General features: G+C 47.9%; 1 protein-coding gene across 1 annotated transcript in view; it reads left to right on the plus strand.

Moving 5' to 3' along the window:
- The window catches only part of ANKH (ANKH inorganic pyrophosphate transport regulator), a 139,210-nt gene extending 130,676 nt beyond the window's left edge, over nucleotides 1–8,534 (plus strand). Inside the window, exons 9-12 of the mRNA XM_046671154.1 lie at nucleotides 1,747–1,876; nucleotides 4,380–4,503; nucleotides 5,037–5,136; nucleotides 6,914–8,534. Coding sequence (XP_046527110.1) covers nucleotides 1,747–1,876; nucleotides 4,380–4,503; nucleotides 5,037–5,136; nucleotides 6,914–7,027 — 468 coding nt within the window. The 3' untranslated portion in view covers nucleotides 7,028–8,534. The remainder of the gene's footprint in view (nucleotides 1–1,746; nucleotides 1,877–4,379; nucleotides 4,504–5,036; nucleotides 5,137–6,913) is intronic.
- The last annotated feature ends 7,605 nt before the right edge of the window (nucleotides 8,535–16,139 follow it).

The following is a 16,139-nucleotide window of genomic DNA, read 5'->3' on the forward strand; positions in this document are numbered from 1 at the left end:
AACACACTTGATTGACAGTTTGGTTTTGAGTACTAGGATAGGAATCATTTTCCCTCCTAAACTATTGCTCCATGTCATCTCTCAGTGCTGGCTTTCTAGCTGTCTAAAGCTGGGAGCTCTTAGAATCTTGTTTCTGCCCCCAGCATTGTTCAACACCATGCCCATTGGGTCTTTTTTCATCCACTATGCCATGTCCATACGATAGACCATTTCAGTCTTAAAACTCATATCTTTCAGCTCTCAGATTTTCACTGTTCTCTCTTTCTGGAACTCCTATTATTTGAATGTTGGACCTCCTAGACTGGTCCTTTATTTATAGTTTTTAAATCCATTCTCATACACTTCCCATATCTTTGTCTTTCTGCTCCATCTTTGTTGATTTCCTCAACTTTATCTTACTGTTATTTAGTGAAGTTTTCATTTCTGATTTAATCTTTTTAATTCCTAGAAGTACTTTCTTGTCCTTTAAATGTCTTTTTATAACATTTCCATTCAGTTCTTATTTCATGGATGCAGTATCTTCTGCCATCACTCTGAGAAATCAATGGGGAAAAGTTTTCTCTCTCTCTCTGCATTGTCTGTGTTTCCTTCAAGCTTTTTCACTCTTTGTTTGTTTTAGCCTCTTCATCTTAGAGGCCTCCCTCAAAGTCTGGTGATCCCTGGTTGTCTCCTCATTGTTATAGGTGGGGCACTAGAAGTCGGTGGGCAGCTGTGCACATGTGGGTGAGGCTTATCCCTTGGGGGCCTCACTGATGGCTGGTCGGGTTGGGCCACCTCATTAGGAGCCTCTAGATTTAGGAATGTTGGGTCTTCTCTCTTGGGCTGGTCAGATTCCTCAGAGACCACTCTGGGTCTCCTGCCTGGTGGGGACTCAACTGGTTTCCTGTGTTCTGGGAGCTGAATAGAGGAAGATGGCTGGGACCTTAGATATGTCATCCTTCCCTTAATCCCTCTGTTTTGTGTGCAGTAACTCTGCCCTCAACTGTTACCTTATCCAGAGACTAAACTCCCCAGTTCGAGGAGGCACAGTCACCTGCTGTGTGAGGAGAACTGTGGACAGATTGCTGACTAGTTAGACTTCCCACCAGCCTGCTTTTGGCCCAGCCTTCACCCCCACCTTCCCTGATCTGTGCAGATGGGAAGGGCAGGAGACAGCTCCACTTTCCCCTGTCCGTTTAAGATTCCATTTTCTTGTATGTTAAGTCAGTTGACCACTTGTTCATCTGCTTTCCAACGTTCCAAATTTTGTGGCTATTGTCTCTAATTCTCTTCACTAGACCTGTAATTAATCTAAGTATTACTATTTCCTTTTTCATGAGATGTGCTGATTCAGTGTGGTTCTGCATACCTCTAATTGCTTTCTGGTCACTTTTTATTATTTGGTTCAAGCTGTAAACATTACATTAAGAAACATGTTCACCCTGAACTGACTGAGCTGTTTAGCAGTCTAGTTAAGCCTTCCATGAGAGCACATTGGTCTGTCTCCCTGGGCCAGTTACCCACTCAGAAGACTGCCACATCTGCCCCACTGCCGGGGTCCCTTTGGGGCACATGTGGCAGATGGGCTGGGGCTGGGCAAGTGAGAGCAGAGCAGGGCGGTGGCAGCTCGAGGACAGGTGTGCCACCACCAGACTGGGCAGGTTTGCCCTCCCTCCTAGCTCCTCGGGGTCACGTAACACCTGACTTTCTCATTTCACTCATTTATGCCTTTTCCTAACAACCTGCCAACGGTCTTTCTCCCCCCAGCTCTGTTTTGTCATGTTCTGGACCCCCAACGTTTCCGAGAAAATCTTGATAGACATCATTGGAGTGGACTTTGCCTTCGCAGAACTCTGTGTCGTCCCCTTGCGTATCTTCTCCTTCTTCCCGGTTCCAGGTAAAGAAAAACAGAATGAAAGAAAAATTCCTATTGACCCTCACGCCCGATTCAATGTTCTTTCTTTGGAAATGTTTGCAATCATGTCCCAAAGAAAAATGTAAAATTTTCACAGTGGCTTAGAAAGATGCAAAGACTCTATCCAGTTGGTTGTTAAGTTCAAGAAACAAATCAAACAGGCCTGATTTGTTTCTTAAAAGACAGCAGTTGCAAACACAGCAAGAAGAAAGTAGACCCAAGGGAATAGCATGAGAAGTTTTAAGGGGCAATAGACTGTTCTGTACCCTCACTGGGTGGCAGCTACACAACCTGTGCCTGTACTGAAACTCTTAGAACTGTACACTCAGAAGCCAATTTTGTGGTATGTTGATTTAAAGTAAATTCAAAGTAAAATGAAAAAAAAAAAGAAAGAAAGAAAGTAGACTGCTAAAGCCTTGAGATGTACAAAGGAGAAGGACTGATGGAGAAAAGCAGGGTCCGGGGGCAGAGTTGAGGCCGGGTGGCAGATGGCCAGAGAGGAAAATGCCCATCGCCAGAATAGAAGCCAGTTTGAAAATTCCCAAACTGATACAGTAGTATGAGGTAGACTGCACAAGAATGAGGTGGTTCTAGATTAATGAGAAAAGGGGGCTGCCGAATAGTTGATCTCTATTTGGTCTTTTCTATAATAAATATATCGCACATATATATGTATATCTGTATATGATGTTTGTTTATATAAGTTCATAGTAAGTGCTTGCATGTCTACGTACTGTTTCTAGAAGTAACTCACCAACAGTGGTTGCCTCTGGAAGGCAGGACTAGGGCCTGGGGGTCAGGCCTGGGAGCAGGACCTTTGTACTGGATTCCCTTTGCACCTTTTACATTCTGTACCAAGTGCATGTTGTTGCCTATTCAAAATGTTATTGCCAAAACAATCCACTAAATCATTCAGCTGAGGAGGCAGAATCGACAAAGCCACAATTAGGTTAAGAAATGGGCCGTGGAGCCAACCGAGGCCAGGCCAATGGCGCACCCGCCAGCCCCATGCTGTCTCTGAGTCGGGCCACAGCCACCCCTGCTTTTAGACACCGAGCATTGCTGGAGGCTGGGTCTCTCAGGGGTCCCCTTCCCAGCTGTGGCAGAAATGGAGGAACAGAAGATCACAGCCACAGGGTGGTGTCTGGTCTTTGTCGGGGGGAACTCTGGGGGAGCCAAGCTTTGGAAGTGACATCACCTAGGGAAGGCTGCACTTGCTGGAAATTAAGGCACGTGTCGTTCATTCCCGAGACTCGACTCAAGGAGGGGCTGGAGGCCACAGAGGTCTCCAGCTAGGACTAGGATGGGACTCGCCTTTAATCTCCTCTCCACTCCACTTCCTCACGGGTCAGTCTAAGGACTTCCAGACAGCCACCGGGCCCCATGTGTCTTTGCAACCTGCTGGGTTTGGGCCAATCAGATTAGCAACCCCCCTGTGCACCCTCTCCCTCGGCCAAACCCAAGCATGTATCTGTGCCTCTTAAATACCACGCCTCAACGCTGGGGCGCGCAGTGCACACTGTTAGACCAAGAAGACAGCAGATTCTCCTCCAAATGCACCATGGACAGGAGTTTTTACCCCAGGAGTAAGCACTTCCTCCCCCCCAAAGGCCTTTGCCACATGGGATAAAAGACCAGGCCTCAGGCTTCTTTAAACGCCTTTGGATGTCAGATGGCATCTAAACATTCAGGGCACTTCCTGCTAACAGGGTGTCAGTGCCTCCCAAAAGCAGAGTCACTCAGTAATTCACACGCATCCGTCGAGCCCCTCCTTTGCCCCGCCCTCCTATGGTTCACAAATCAGGATGGGGAGCCGGGGACAGGGAAGGCTTTGAGAGGTCTTTGTGAAATATCCACATATCAACACAGGGGTGGGCGCGATGAGGGGAAGGAGAGAGGGAGATGACTGCTGTCCAGTCAGGGACGGCCAGGGAGGAAATACGGGAAGTGAAACAAGAGCAGCTCCCTTTTCTTCACTGACGCCTCGAGTCTCCTTGCCTCCCCCAGGCTGTCGGTGGGAAAGACCTGGCTTCCGGTCCAGCTTTTCTCCTCACCCAGAATCAACCTTGATCGCCTTTCTCTGAGTTTTCTCTTCTAGGAGGAATGATAGACCTTGAGGCTGGGGGTGGAGGTGGTGGGAGTGGACAGGAGTGTCCCAGGAGCAAGCCAGGGCCACCTGGGAGATGGCAGTCATCCTGGGAGATGGCAGTCACCCTGGGAGATGGCAGTCAGAGTGGAGAAAGGAAGCTGCCACAAGCTGCCATCTAGATGCTAAGGGCTGTGATGAGGCAGGAGCTGAGGTGGGGACAGGCCCAGAAGCAGGGACCAGGCGCCCTGGCAGGAAGATAAGGTGACAAGCCCAGAGCAGCAGCAGCAAGGCCTGGGTCCCAGCCGGCTGCCCCTCTGATGTGCTGCCCAGGGCCCCAGGGGCTGCAGGATGGGGAGAAGCAGGACGTTGCTGATAAGCCCTTTGCTCTCCCCTCAGTCACCGTGAGGGCCCATCTCACTGGGTGGCTGATGACCCTGAAGAAGACCTTTGTCCTGGCCCCCAGCTCTGTGCTGCGGATCATCGTCCTCATCACCAGCCTCGTGGTCCTGCCCTACCTGGGGTATGTCATCGGGGGGTTTGGGGCTGTGGGTCCTTCTGACACCTGAGTACTCTGTCCAAAAGTTTAAATCTGCTTCTTCCTGTGAGATCCTCGAGCATATCTAGAATTAGAAATGCAGAATGATGTCTTGCTTCTCTGCCTGGGCACGCACTAGGTGGGAGGCTGTTGAGACCCATTCTAGAAGAGTACTTTCAAGGTCATGCCCATACACGATATTCACTGAGCACCTTCTAGGCCTGGCAGGTATGGGAAGGTGAAAACTAAAAGGGAGAAAGGGTGTTGCCCTTGTCCTCAGGAGCTCCTAGTCTCCTGGGAGCTGAGCTGAGACTTGGGGGTGCATGGGAGACACTCGGCTCAGAGTCCAGGCCCCCTCCCCACACAGGTGGACCATTTATTAGGTGCAGCCTTTACCAGTAGATCTCGAATGAGATTGTCTGGTCCCTTTGTTGTCTGCACCTTTCCTGGGTTTCGGCTGGGTTTTGACTCTATTTGTGACTTTAACAGACAAATGGCCTTTGCATTCTCATCCCCAGGGTACATGGAGCCACCCTGGGCGTGGGCTCCCTCCTCGCAGGGTTTGTGGGAGAATCTACCATGGTCGCCATAGCAGCGTGCTACGTCTATCGGAAGCAGGTGAGACGTGGCGACAGAACCGCACACCTGCCATGGCTGCAAAGCCCCTTCCCAGGTGTGGGAAAACCTGAGTGGCTCCCTAAGGGGCCCCAGCAGGGGGCGATGGTGGTGACACCTCACATTCATCCCGTCCTTCAGCTGGACCCACACTGCTCACCATGACTCCACAGCCCCTTCTGTGCATGAGCAACCCTCACAGCCAGAGTTGCTCAGCCCTCACTCAGTCAGGTTAATACCAAGGGGATCCCTTATTATGTTATCATGTAGGTTATTCCTTACACTCTGCCTTGCTTCCAAAGGCAGTCGTATTTCTCAGGGGAGACAAGTGAAAGGATACATGTCTACAGTCCTGCCTGCTACTGTTGCCTCTAGAGAATTAAAAAATGGAGAAACTAAATAATAGTTTTGACCATGTGAGAAAACCCTATAAAGGTGATTCTCCCTGCAACTAAATTCGTCCCCTCAGTCCTTAAAAACTCAGACTTTATCACTAACAGGTAACCAATCTAGAAAATGCTGGGTGATCAGGACACCCTCTCCCCATTCTTTGCCTCTGCAAATGCTGTCCCCCTTCTGCCCCAGGTGCCACCCCACTCCAGGAAGCCTTTCCTAACCCCCCACCACACACACACAGTATTTACATACCCCATACCAGTTAGCATGTAATTAGTTTATCCTGCAGGGTTATCTAATTATTGGGGGGTATATTTATTTTCTTTCTGAGATTATGAATACTCAGGGAGCAGGAGATGCATCTGACATTGTTCATCAGCAGAGGAGGAGTGAGATTAACCAGACAGTGAGTGGGATAGAGAAGAAAAGGGGTCCAAGGATGGATCTCTGGGGTGCACCACTGTGGGCTCCCCGACCTGTGGCGGCCGGGGTGAAGGGGGTGCACACTGAAGTGGGTGGATTTGGACCTAACCAAGGTCAGGGTTTTGCCTGGCAAATATGATTTAAAAAAAGAGGGGCAAGGAAGGGGTTATAATTATTGAGCCTTTCATTTAAGGTGATGAAAGAGGGGTGGGGGACCAGACGGTCCATGCATTGTGGGGACAGAGTCCTCGAGGGAGGGGCCAGATGGCGGGGCGGTGGGAGGTGGAGGATGGTATCCCTGAAGCGGGCCTGTCCGTGGTGCTGAGGTGTTGATACTGACAAGGTCTCCGGGGAGCCCATGAGCAGCGGGGGTGGCGCTGGAGAACCTGATTCCCAAAGGAGAAGAAGTCAAGGCATGGAGAGGCCAGTTATTGCAAGGCAGGCAACATGGCAGTGCAGTCACGAGGAATTAGGACAGGCGACAAGCAGGGAGGTGGTGGGGGATGACAGCAAACCTGGGGCTGGACCAGAGGAGAGGAATACTCAAAGACATGAGATCCCAAGGAATGCGCATGGCCTGAGGAGGTGGGTGGGGAGTGGTGGGGAGAGCACAGCCACTGCTGGAAGGGGCTGTAGGGAAGTGGTGTCCTCGGGCAGGAGCAGGTGTCCATCAGCCCACCATGCCTTCCAGAGGCCCGGGGAGGGTTGTCCGGGCAGGAGACGGGATCCCCCAAAGTGCCTAGCACAATGCGAGGCACAGGGCTGGCGCCCGAGTAACAAACTGAAGGGAATCTGCTGAACAAACTGAAGGGAATGCAGCCTCAGTGGGGTCCCCCCAACCATAAACAAGACCCAAGTCTGCAGGGGTCCCCTGAGACCCTCGGGACCTCTCCCTGCTCTTGGCTCCAGCTGTGCTGTGTCTCTGTCACAGCCCCATGCTGATGAGTCTTCTTTGGTCTAGAAAAAGAAGATGGAGAACGAGACAGCCGCTGAGGGGGAAGACTCGGCGATGACGGACATACCTCCAGCAGAGGAGGGGACAGACATCGTAGAAATGAGAGAGGAGAACGAATAAGGCACGGGACGCCTGGGCTCTGCAGGGACGTTGAGATGGCACTTCAGCAGCATCTCCTGTCCCGTCATGTTTTGTTCCGTTTTTGGTTTCGTTTTGGTTTTGGTAATGAAAGAGGCCTTGATCTAAAGGTTTCAGGTAAACTCTCTGGCATACTGGGTATGCTCACACTGACGTGGAGACCTAAAAAATGGTCTTTGCCATTGCTTTGTAAAAACAAACAAAACAATTGACTTCATGCCCCCCGCTTCATGAAATCCCAAAAGACATCGCTGCCTTGTAGTCCAGGTTGTCTCCTCCTCCCTCGGACAATCTCCACTTGGAACCAAAGGACTAGGCTGTGCTGTCCATCGCCCCTCGGCCACCACTGCCCAGCAGGCCACAGACTTTACCCGGTGGTCCCTTTGCGTCTCTTAAGAATCAACTCAGCTTTCTTTGATCAGCTTCCCGGTGACATGACTGTACAAAGAGATGTAACCCTGGTGGCCTTCCACCCTGGAGTCATAAACTGTCTCCTACCCACGTGCAGTGGGTCAGCGACAGGCTGCAGCCCGAAGTGGCCGTTCACACTGAGGAACGGATTTGTGAACGCGCTGGACAGGTGGATGGAAAGAATCTCCTGTAGGAAGGTTTTGAGATGCCATGGGAGTAGCTCACAGACACGATCGAACGCTAGCATTTCATCTCGCCTCCCGTTTTCCTAGATTTGAGCGAGCGCTCGCTTTCCATGCCCTGCTGTATACATACTCGAGCTAACTTTTTAAAGTTGTTGCAAAAGCGCATCTCCAAACCTCAGCATCCTTCGGCATGACTTCCCCTGAAGGCTTGTTCTTCACTCACCTTTCCTGAAGATGGCACTAGAGCAAGTGAAATGGAGCATTCTAACTTTACATTTTAGTTTTTAAAGTGAACTGAAGCTTTAAGTCATAATCTAGCATTCTAACGCCAGGTCGCCGTATCGTAACTTTTGAAGTAGATTTATCACCTGGTCTGCCGTTCTTAGTCATAACCATGCGGTACAGGTAATCCAGAGTGTACTTCGGTACTCCCCTCTCATGCCACACGACAAAGCAAGACATTTTATAAACGAGAGCAAAGTCACTATGTGATATTCCCTGAAATGACACATTTGAAATCCATTTAGTGCAGTATATTTTTCTAAGTTTTGGAAAGCGGGTTTTTTCTTTAAAAAATTATGGACACGGTTCACTAAATTCTTGATTTAGTAAAAATCCTAGACTGAAAGAACCTAAAAACAAAAATATTTTAAAGATATAAATATGTACTGTATATGTTATGTAATTTATTTTAGGCTATAATACATTTCCTATTTTTCGCATTTTCAATAAAATGTCTCTAATACAATACAGGGATTGCTCGTGTGCTCATCCTACCTGCGGTTGAAAGGCTGAAACATATTGTACCGATGAACATTGTATCTTATTTGCAGCCATTCTACAGTCTGTCGTTTGTATATAAATGTAAGGATCAGTAAATGACGAGAGAACTATTTTTCATTATGGGTAATGGGTATAAATGGGTCAGCCGCTGCGGACAATAGTAAGAATGGAACTATATGCTGGAAGGGCAAAAAAAGAAAGAAAAAAGCAAGTTTTTATGTTTATTGTTTTCAGTGCTGTGTCATCATATTGCTCCTCATAGAAAAAGACTGTAAGGGCAGAAAGTCAGCCATGAACATCACGAGGTTGCATTCACATTTCTGGACACCCAGGGACCCTTGGGTGTGCCCACCATGGGGACAGATCCCCCCGTGTTTCCTCTGAGCATTTTCTCCTCCAAACATATGAGTGCTGAAAATTAAGATGCATAGTTTTGAGGTGGTTTCAGGGGCAGATCTGAGAAGATGGGGGAAAAAATCTATTTGTATCAGCTTTTTTAAAGTACATGATTAGAAAATTAAACAACAGCAGTATTTTTTAACACGTGTGACTATTTCATACTTGTGGGGCTGGAGCTTAAAGAGCAAATTGAAAAAGGCAATTGTTATCCCTCTAAATCAGGGCAAGGCCAACTAGACTCTTCATTATGCAACTAGAATATGTCATTATAACTTCAGAGACACCGTCGGTGTTAAAGATTCACGGGCCACAGTATTTCCTGAGAGTTTCAGAGAACGCAGACCCAGACCACAGTGGAGCTGGGATTGTGCAGGACATGTCCAGAATCCAGAACTTTCCTTGAAGCACACCATCCCTCACACAGTTCCTTCACCTGGGCTGCTTAAGTCACGGCCTAACAAACACACCTTAACATCTAAAGGAAAACCTGTCACTGGCAGAGTCTCCTGCATCTGTTCTAACCAACACGGCTGGGAAAGGATGCTGAAAGCGGGGGGGGGGACCCTCCTCCTTCCCACTTTTCAGAGTAAGGAGGGGCGCTCCTTTGACTTTGCCAACCAAAGAAATGTTCCCCCCAACACAGGTTTCTTTTTTATTGCAAGTCGCTCAGCTGGTAGATATATTTAGAAGGGCACCGTGCCTGCGAGAGTCTCATGTCAAGGACCATGAAAAGCTCAGACGTGACTTTCCCAATGTGGAGTGATTGCTTGTAGACAAACAGAATCTGAAACTCCAGGGGCAGAAAGCTGATTTTAATTTAAATGCTGAGAAGTGGGTTTGGGCAGCTCAAAGCAGTCTTTCTATGTTGAGGGTTTTCTCTGCGCAAGCCCAGCTCAGAGCTCCTTCTGTGGCCTCTGCTTTTTAGAGGGGCATGTGCAAGGTCATTCTAAACGTGCAGCTGCCGTGTGCTCTGCCTCCAATTAGTGGGATCTCCGTGGTGCTGGGCATCAGCGAGATACCCAAGAATTGAGGAGAAAGAACCAGGCAAGGCTTGCTCCGGAAAAATCATGCTAGGGATGGATCTGCCGGCCACGGGGCTCAGGGCGTGTGCAAGAGGTTGGCATGTCGGCCGCAACCCCTCACCTGTTTGGGATTCTTTAATTTGGACACAGAAGGCCGCTGGTTTACATCACTGGGTGGAAGCCAGGCACGTCCCCTTGCCACCTGCCTTGAGCATGTCTTGTCCCAAAAGTCCTCTTCTCTGTCTCGTGTTTGTGTCTGTGTTCTGTGTTTTAGCACTAGCTGGTGGGTTCCATGGATGGCCAGTACACTCAGAAATGGAAACTTGTAGTGTTGGTTTAGGATATATTGGATGGGGCCAAGTAGGCTTCGTTATGGTAATAAATGCATTTCATTTTTCACTCTCTGCGTCCTCCCAATAAATAAGCTTGGGAGGGGCAAAGGGTGGGAGGTCCAGGAGGCCGGAGGCCCTGGGGCTCCACCCTAGACCAGCTCCGTCAAGCTGGGCTGAGTTTCCAGACTCCAGGGCATGTCCCAACCAGGGGCCAGCTCTGTGGTCCTCATAAGCAGCCTTTTTGGGCTCTCTCTTGGGGTTGGGATAATCACATCTCCCAAATAACAGAGAAGTTATTCAATGATACATTGAGAGTAAGAAGTGAAAAAAGTCCATAGCTCCCTACGCTCTTAATTGTTCGTCCTTTGGGGGTCTTTTCTTCTGGAAGGAAGGGGCAGGGAGAGAGCAACTTTCTTCGTACTCTTAGTTTCTAGAAACACCTCAATTTAAAGACTGGATTTTTTTTTTCAAACTGGAGTGGGAGGGAAAGTGAGAGCGTGTGTTGCAAAATAGGAAGTATTTATATTGTTGTAATTAAAATGCATTCCCTTGAGAAATATTTTCTTGTATTTAAGAATCTTTTTACTTCTGGAAATCTCTAAGCAGACCAGTGCCCAGGACAGCACATGCACCGAGCAGCCAGGGTTTCTGGCCTCTTACTTTGCAGGTGAGCTGACCTCTGAACTTGGACGACTCTTCATCAGTCAAGCAATGCGCAGTCCAGGAAACGGGGCCTTTTATGTTCCAAGTCCTGCAATGAGCAGGGCTTTATAAGACGTGGCAATTTGTAGTGTTGAGCCCTCCGTGTTAGACCTGCAGCCGCTTCCTGAAACCAGCCGCCCCGCCCCCTCTCTGGACAGCCACCCTCTCACACGGCCCTCACACAGCTCTTTCATAAAAAGCATTTGAACCATAGGAAATCGTGTTTTTGAGCAACATGTTTGGTAAACATTCGAGATGCTCCTCTGTGTGGTTATTTTGAGTCTCTATTTCTGTCATTTGAAGCAGCAAAACATCACATGACTCATCAGCTGATCTAACCACACATAAAACAGGATGTAGAGAGAATCGGAGACAGACGGACGGAAAGGCCCTCCTCCCTGCCCTTTTAAAGGCTAAATGTCTAAAACTAACTACACAAATGTTCAAAATGATAGACATTGTATTGTGTCATCAAAATAACCCAAACCTCGCTCAGGGAGTCAGAAAAAGTATAACAAATTATAGAGATTACTGTCTGATCTCAAAAGGGAAAAATAATGAAAAGGAGATGGTGAGACCTTGATTTAAGACTTCATTTTCTTCTCAAGAGGGGAGGTTAGAACTATTAACTGCTGCAGCCTCTGCAAAGAAGAGAACCAAAGGTGGGCTTCCTAAGTCATTATTGTTTTTAATCATCTTTGCCAAGTCCAAGTGGTTCCAGAAGAATTTTTTTTCTCTGCTTCATCTGCAGTCAACCAGGGTCTCTAAATAGGCTGCCTAAGATATATGCACTTTTATAATAAGATGGCTGTCGGCTACACCCAGATTCAGCACACAGTGTCTTATATGGTCTGTCTGTTTACGTTAGGTTATGTAACCAAGTGCACTTTACTAACAAGACAACATCGGCTTCTACAATCTGTATACATAAACAAAAGCCCACAAGAGCCGGGAACCCTTTCTCTCTCCAGACGTCTCAGTGAAGTTTCCTTAGGTTAAAGAAGCGGGGAGGTGAAGAGAGACCAGCTAACAATGGTTGGACCGTTTGCCCTATGGCTTCATGGAAATTCAGCCACATACGGAGATTGGTTGTTACTCTAAGATTTAGAGGCAGATGTTCTCCAACTATGAACCAGGGACAAGAAATGGTGCCTTTGGAGTGGGAAAGATTATGGCCAGGTGGACTCTGGTTCCCTGGAGCGTGGGGCTGTGAACATGGGGGACCCACAGTTTGGATGAACCTGCTACTGAAGGTGACGCTCAAACCACGCTGGTCAAAGGAGGGACAAGGTACACATCAACACCAGTCACTCAGCACCCACAGCATGGACTGTCACCAGCAAGCAGGACTGTACCCCTAGGGGTGCCACATCCACAAGGCTTGTGGGGGCAAATACACAGCTCCTTGGGTCTATGATAGGTTTGGTTTGTTTAGTGATGTATTGAGAGGGCAAATATCTAAAGCTGGAATGACCAAGGAGCTAGTACAGAGCTTCAGAAATCCTGACAGAGCTGCGCAGAGATGCTGTTCAACACCGACAAGCCTACACTCATTCAGTTAAGGAGAGCTTCTGTGCTGGAGGTGGTGGGCCCACAGCACGACCTCCCATGTCACTCTCACGTCCCCGGCCTCACGTGTACAATGAAAGGCTTAGGCCCTTATTGCCAAGGCTCCTTCCTGGCCCTACATTCGACGTATGATCTGGGATTTAGAACACAGTACAGGCTCCTGCAATGGAAATATAAAATTACCTCATTCTTCATTTCAGATCCGAACATTAGCAGTGATCCAGAATTTTTTTTTTCCAACAAAATTAAGTCTACTGGGAGTCATTATTCTACAAGTGCTGTGGCTGTCAGTTTACAGGCTTTTTAGTCTCACATCAAAACTATGGGTTTAATTTAAACTGTTGAAACCAATCACTTTAAAATATTTGTGCACCTTTGATTAAAACTGACTGCAGAGGTCAACAGAAAATATATGTTGCATTTAAACAAGTGCTGTGTATGTATTTCATAGATGTTAAGTTTTTGCATTGTTAAGAGCATTTATATATGTTTTTCTTTTTTGTTTTTTTAGGGGGGATTTGTGCTCCTATATTGTCAAATGGCTTTCACATGCTAGTTTTACTTTAAGTAAAGCTTAAAGAGTTGGCATATGACTGAGATTGCTTTTAGCTTCTTGATTTTCTTCTTCTAAACATTAGTCTGTTTACACCTCCCAAATTATGTGATTTCCTAATTCTGACTACAATTTCCCTTTTTTTGTCAAACGTACGAGACATTAAATTTCGCCCTTTGCCTTGGTAGCAAAAACCTCTCATTACTGGGCTATATCTCTAAACTCCCTGTCTTATTTAAATATGACCTATTTCTTCAAACTTTCTGTAGTAAAATGAATTTTTACTTCCCGTAACTACAGTAATATTGAAAGTACTTCTCTGAAGCAGAACTTCTCTATGGCCCTTCTAGAATGGGGATACCGAACTTAGACAGGCGTTAGGAAAGTGAGAGCAGCAGAACCTGAAAACCCCTCCTGCCCACATCTAAGAGATTCTTGTTCTTATCGGTCTTTTTGTGAAAAGCATTACTCTCCTTTAAAACGTAACGTCTTCACCTCAAAGAACGATAGCTCTCGTTTTCTTTAACCTCCTTTGAGAGATTATATGGAGAAAGTGTTTCATGACAAACCTGTAATCAACAAGGGTGTAAGCATTTGACAGACTTGCTTGGGATCGCGTGTTTTCTTCTTTACTGCTTTACTACATGTCTTTGAGCTGAAATCCCAGATCTCAGCGCCACCTCGACCATGCTTCCCTTTTCCTGCCTCGAATAGTACCACGTTTTTGAAGTCTCAGAGGTCATCTTTCCACCCACAACACCTGAGACATGGCATGTCTTGCTGCCTGGTGATAATGTCAGGATGTGGAGCTGTGCTGGCCCAAGCTCCATTAACGTTCCCCATGGGGAGCAGTCCTACCACGGGGGGACAGATCTGCACCCGGTCATGCTTCCTCCTGACATCCCAGATGAATCACTTTATCATCCACCCAGAAACTTACTGCGTGGCACCGCCATCCCCCGCCACTGGGGTCCCTCTAACCCCCATCGGTTCTCCCTCCTAGTGTCTCTCACATCCCTGCCTCCCTCTGCATCCATCTGCTCAGATGCTCCTGTCACCTAGGACTGGATGCTACAGAAGCCTCCAACACGTTTTCCCTTCCCCAGGCTCGTGTGTTCCTCTGGACTATGATGTAAATGACACCTCCTAGAGTCTTGAAGGGCACAATCTGTACAACCATTTCTGGCAGCCTGCCCACCTCCCCCTGCCCCACTCCACCCAACCCCACCCACTGCAGAGGACTTTAGTGTGCACACTTGTCTTCACTTATGAGGGCTGAGGACTTCCAATCAAGAGGATGTTAAAGTCAACTGTGAGCTGGTTCCTGGTTTTGAAACATCTGCCTCTATGTCTTTGCCTATCTATAAATTGTCCCAAACCACCCACTCACACCCCCGAGACAATGGGAGTAAACTTCCAAAAGTTTATCGTGTGAGCGGTAGTTTAGGTACAGTCTTGGATAACTGGTTTTTAGGTTAATATCATGGAGAAAACTACGCTCTCTCTTCTGAGTTTTCTTTCTCAACACTATTGAAGACAACCCTGGGGTGGAGGGAAGGTTGGCATTGCTTATATTTCTAATTCTGTCCCCAAGAAGCTCCAGTTTTCTTACCTGGACAACGCAAGCCAGTAAATACCAGGTTAATTTCCCAGTTCAATACACTAGTCTTTGCACAAAAGGGAAAAAAGAAAAACAGGAGCGGTGAGTCCTCATTCTGTCTCTGCTGCTGATTAGCTGTGAGCCAGGCAAGTTATGGATTCCTCTGCTCGAGATCTTCTCTAGTTCTAATCTACTGCGACATCAGGATTTCCAGTCATCGACGGCAGTGCGTGAAGATGGAGGTGCATGTCTGCTAGGCTCAGCCAACAAATCTGTGACCATTACAAGACTAGATAAAGGCTAGTCTTATCTTAGGTTCAGAATTCTTGAATCCAAAGACCAAAATAGCATGAACAAATACAATAATTATCAAACCTTACATTACACTACACACCTAAAGTTCTTTCATCTGATTCATGTAAAAAGCTCTCTTGCTATGAAGGCAAGTGGCCGAGGAAACCTGGTTGTGCCAGCTCCCCCAGCCCCGGGCCTTGCTGCTGTGAGGACAGATGCTTGCAAGTTCATGCATGACAGGGTCAAAAAGCTATTTCTTGGGGCCGGCCCGGTGGCACAGTGGTTAAGCTCACTTGCTCTGCTTCGGCAGCCCAGAGTTCACGGGTTCAGATCCCAGGTGTGGACCTACACATTGTTCATCAAGCCATGCTGTGGCAGCGTCCCACATACAAAATAGAGGAAGACTGGCACAGATGTTAGCTCAGTGACAATCTTCCCCACCAAAAAAACAAAAAGCACTGTCTCCCCACACTTGGCAGCACCACGTCCTAACTCAGCTCCATTCTTCACCTTTCCCCCAAATGCTGCCACCGCCCAGATTTCAGCATCCTTCCTCACCCTACAACTGTGTTGCTCAATGCTATTTAATTCCACTTTCTTTGGAAAAGAATAAAAATGGCTCCCACACCCTAGGCCTGATCCTAACTTTGGAATCCAGTTCTACATGCTCCCCAGTGATCCAATCTGGGCCTGTTTCCAATTCCAAACACACACTGGCGATCCCCGGGGCTGCTTTTCCAGCCATGACTTGTTCCAGAGCTTCAGATCAGTCACCTCCAAACACGCCCTCAGAGGGGCCCCAGAGGGGCCTTGGCCTTAAGGCCCATCCTGCACACTTCTTCCCTACTCCCTCCCATGCTTTCTCCTGAGGGGAAGAATCACATTATCACCCACCCAGAAACCTACTCCATGTCCCGCCTCTCCCTCAATCAAGTCACTAACCCAAGTCACTAACCCTCCTAGTGTCTCTCACTTCTGTCCCTTCCTCTGCATCCTCTTTAGTCCCACTGGCTCACCTCAGGTGCTCCTGGTCACCTAGAGCCTGCATGTTACAGAAGCCTCCAAAATGGCTTTCCTTCTCCAAGCTCCTGTGTGCCCCCTGGACTACGATGTGCATGACATCTAGAGTTTTGCAGGGCACAATCTGCACAACCATTCCCAGCAGCCTGACCACCTCCTCCCCACCCTACCTCACCCTGCTTTTCCAGGCTGGCCCTTCCTCTCATCTAGTTGTTGGGTTGCTG

This window comes from Equus quagga, chromosome 9 (genome assembly GCF_021613505.1).
Source record: "Equus quagga isolate Etosha38 chromosome 9, UCLA_HA_Equagga_1.0, whole genome shotgun sequence".
Classification (NCBI taxonomy): Eukaryota; Metazoa; Chordata; class Mammalia; order Perissodactyla; family Equidae; genus Equus; species Equus quagga.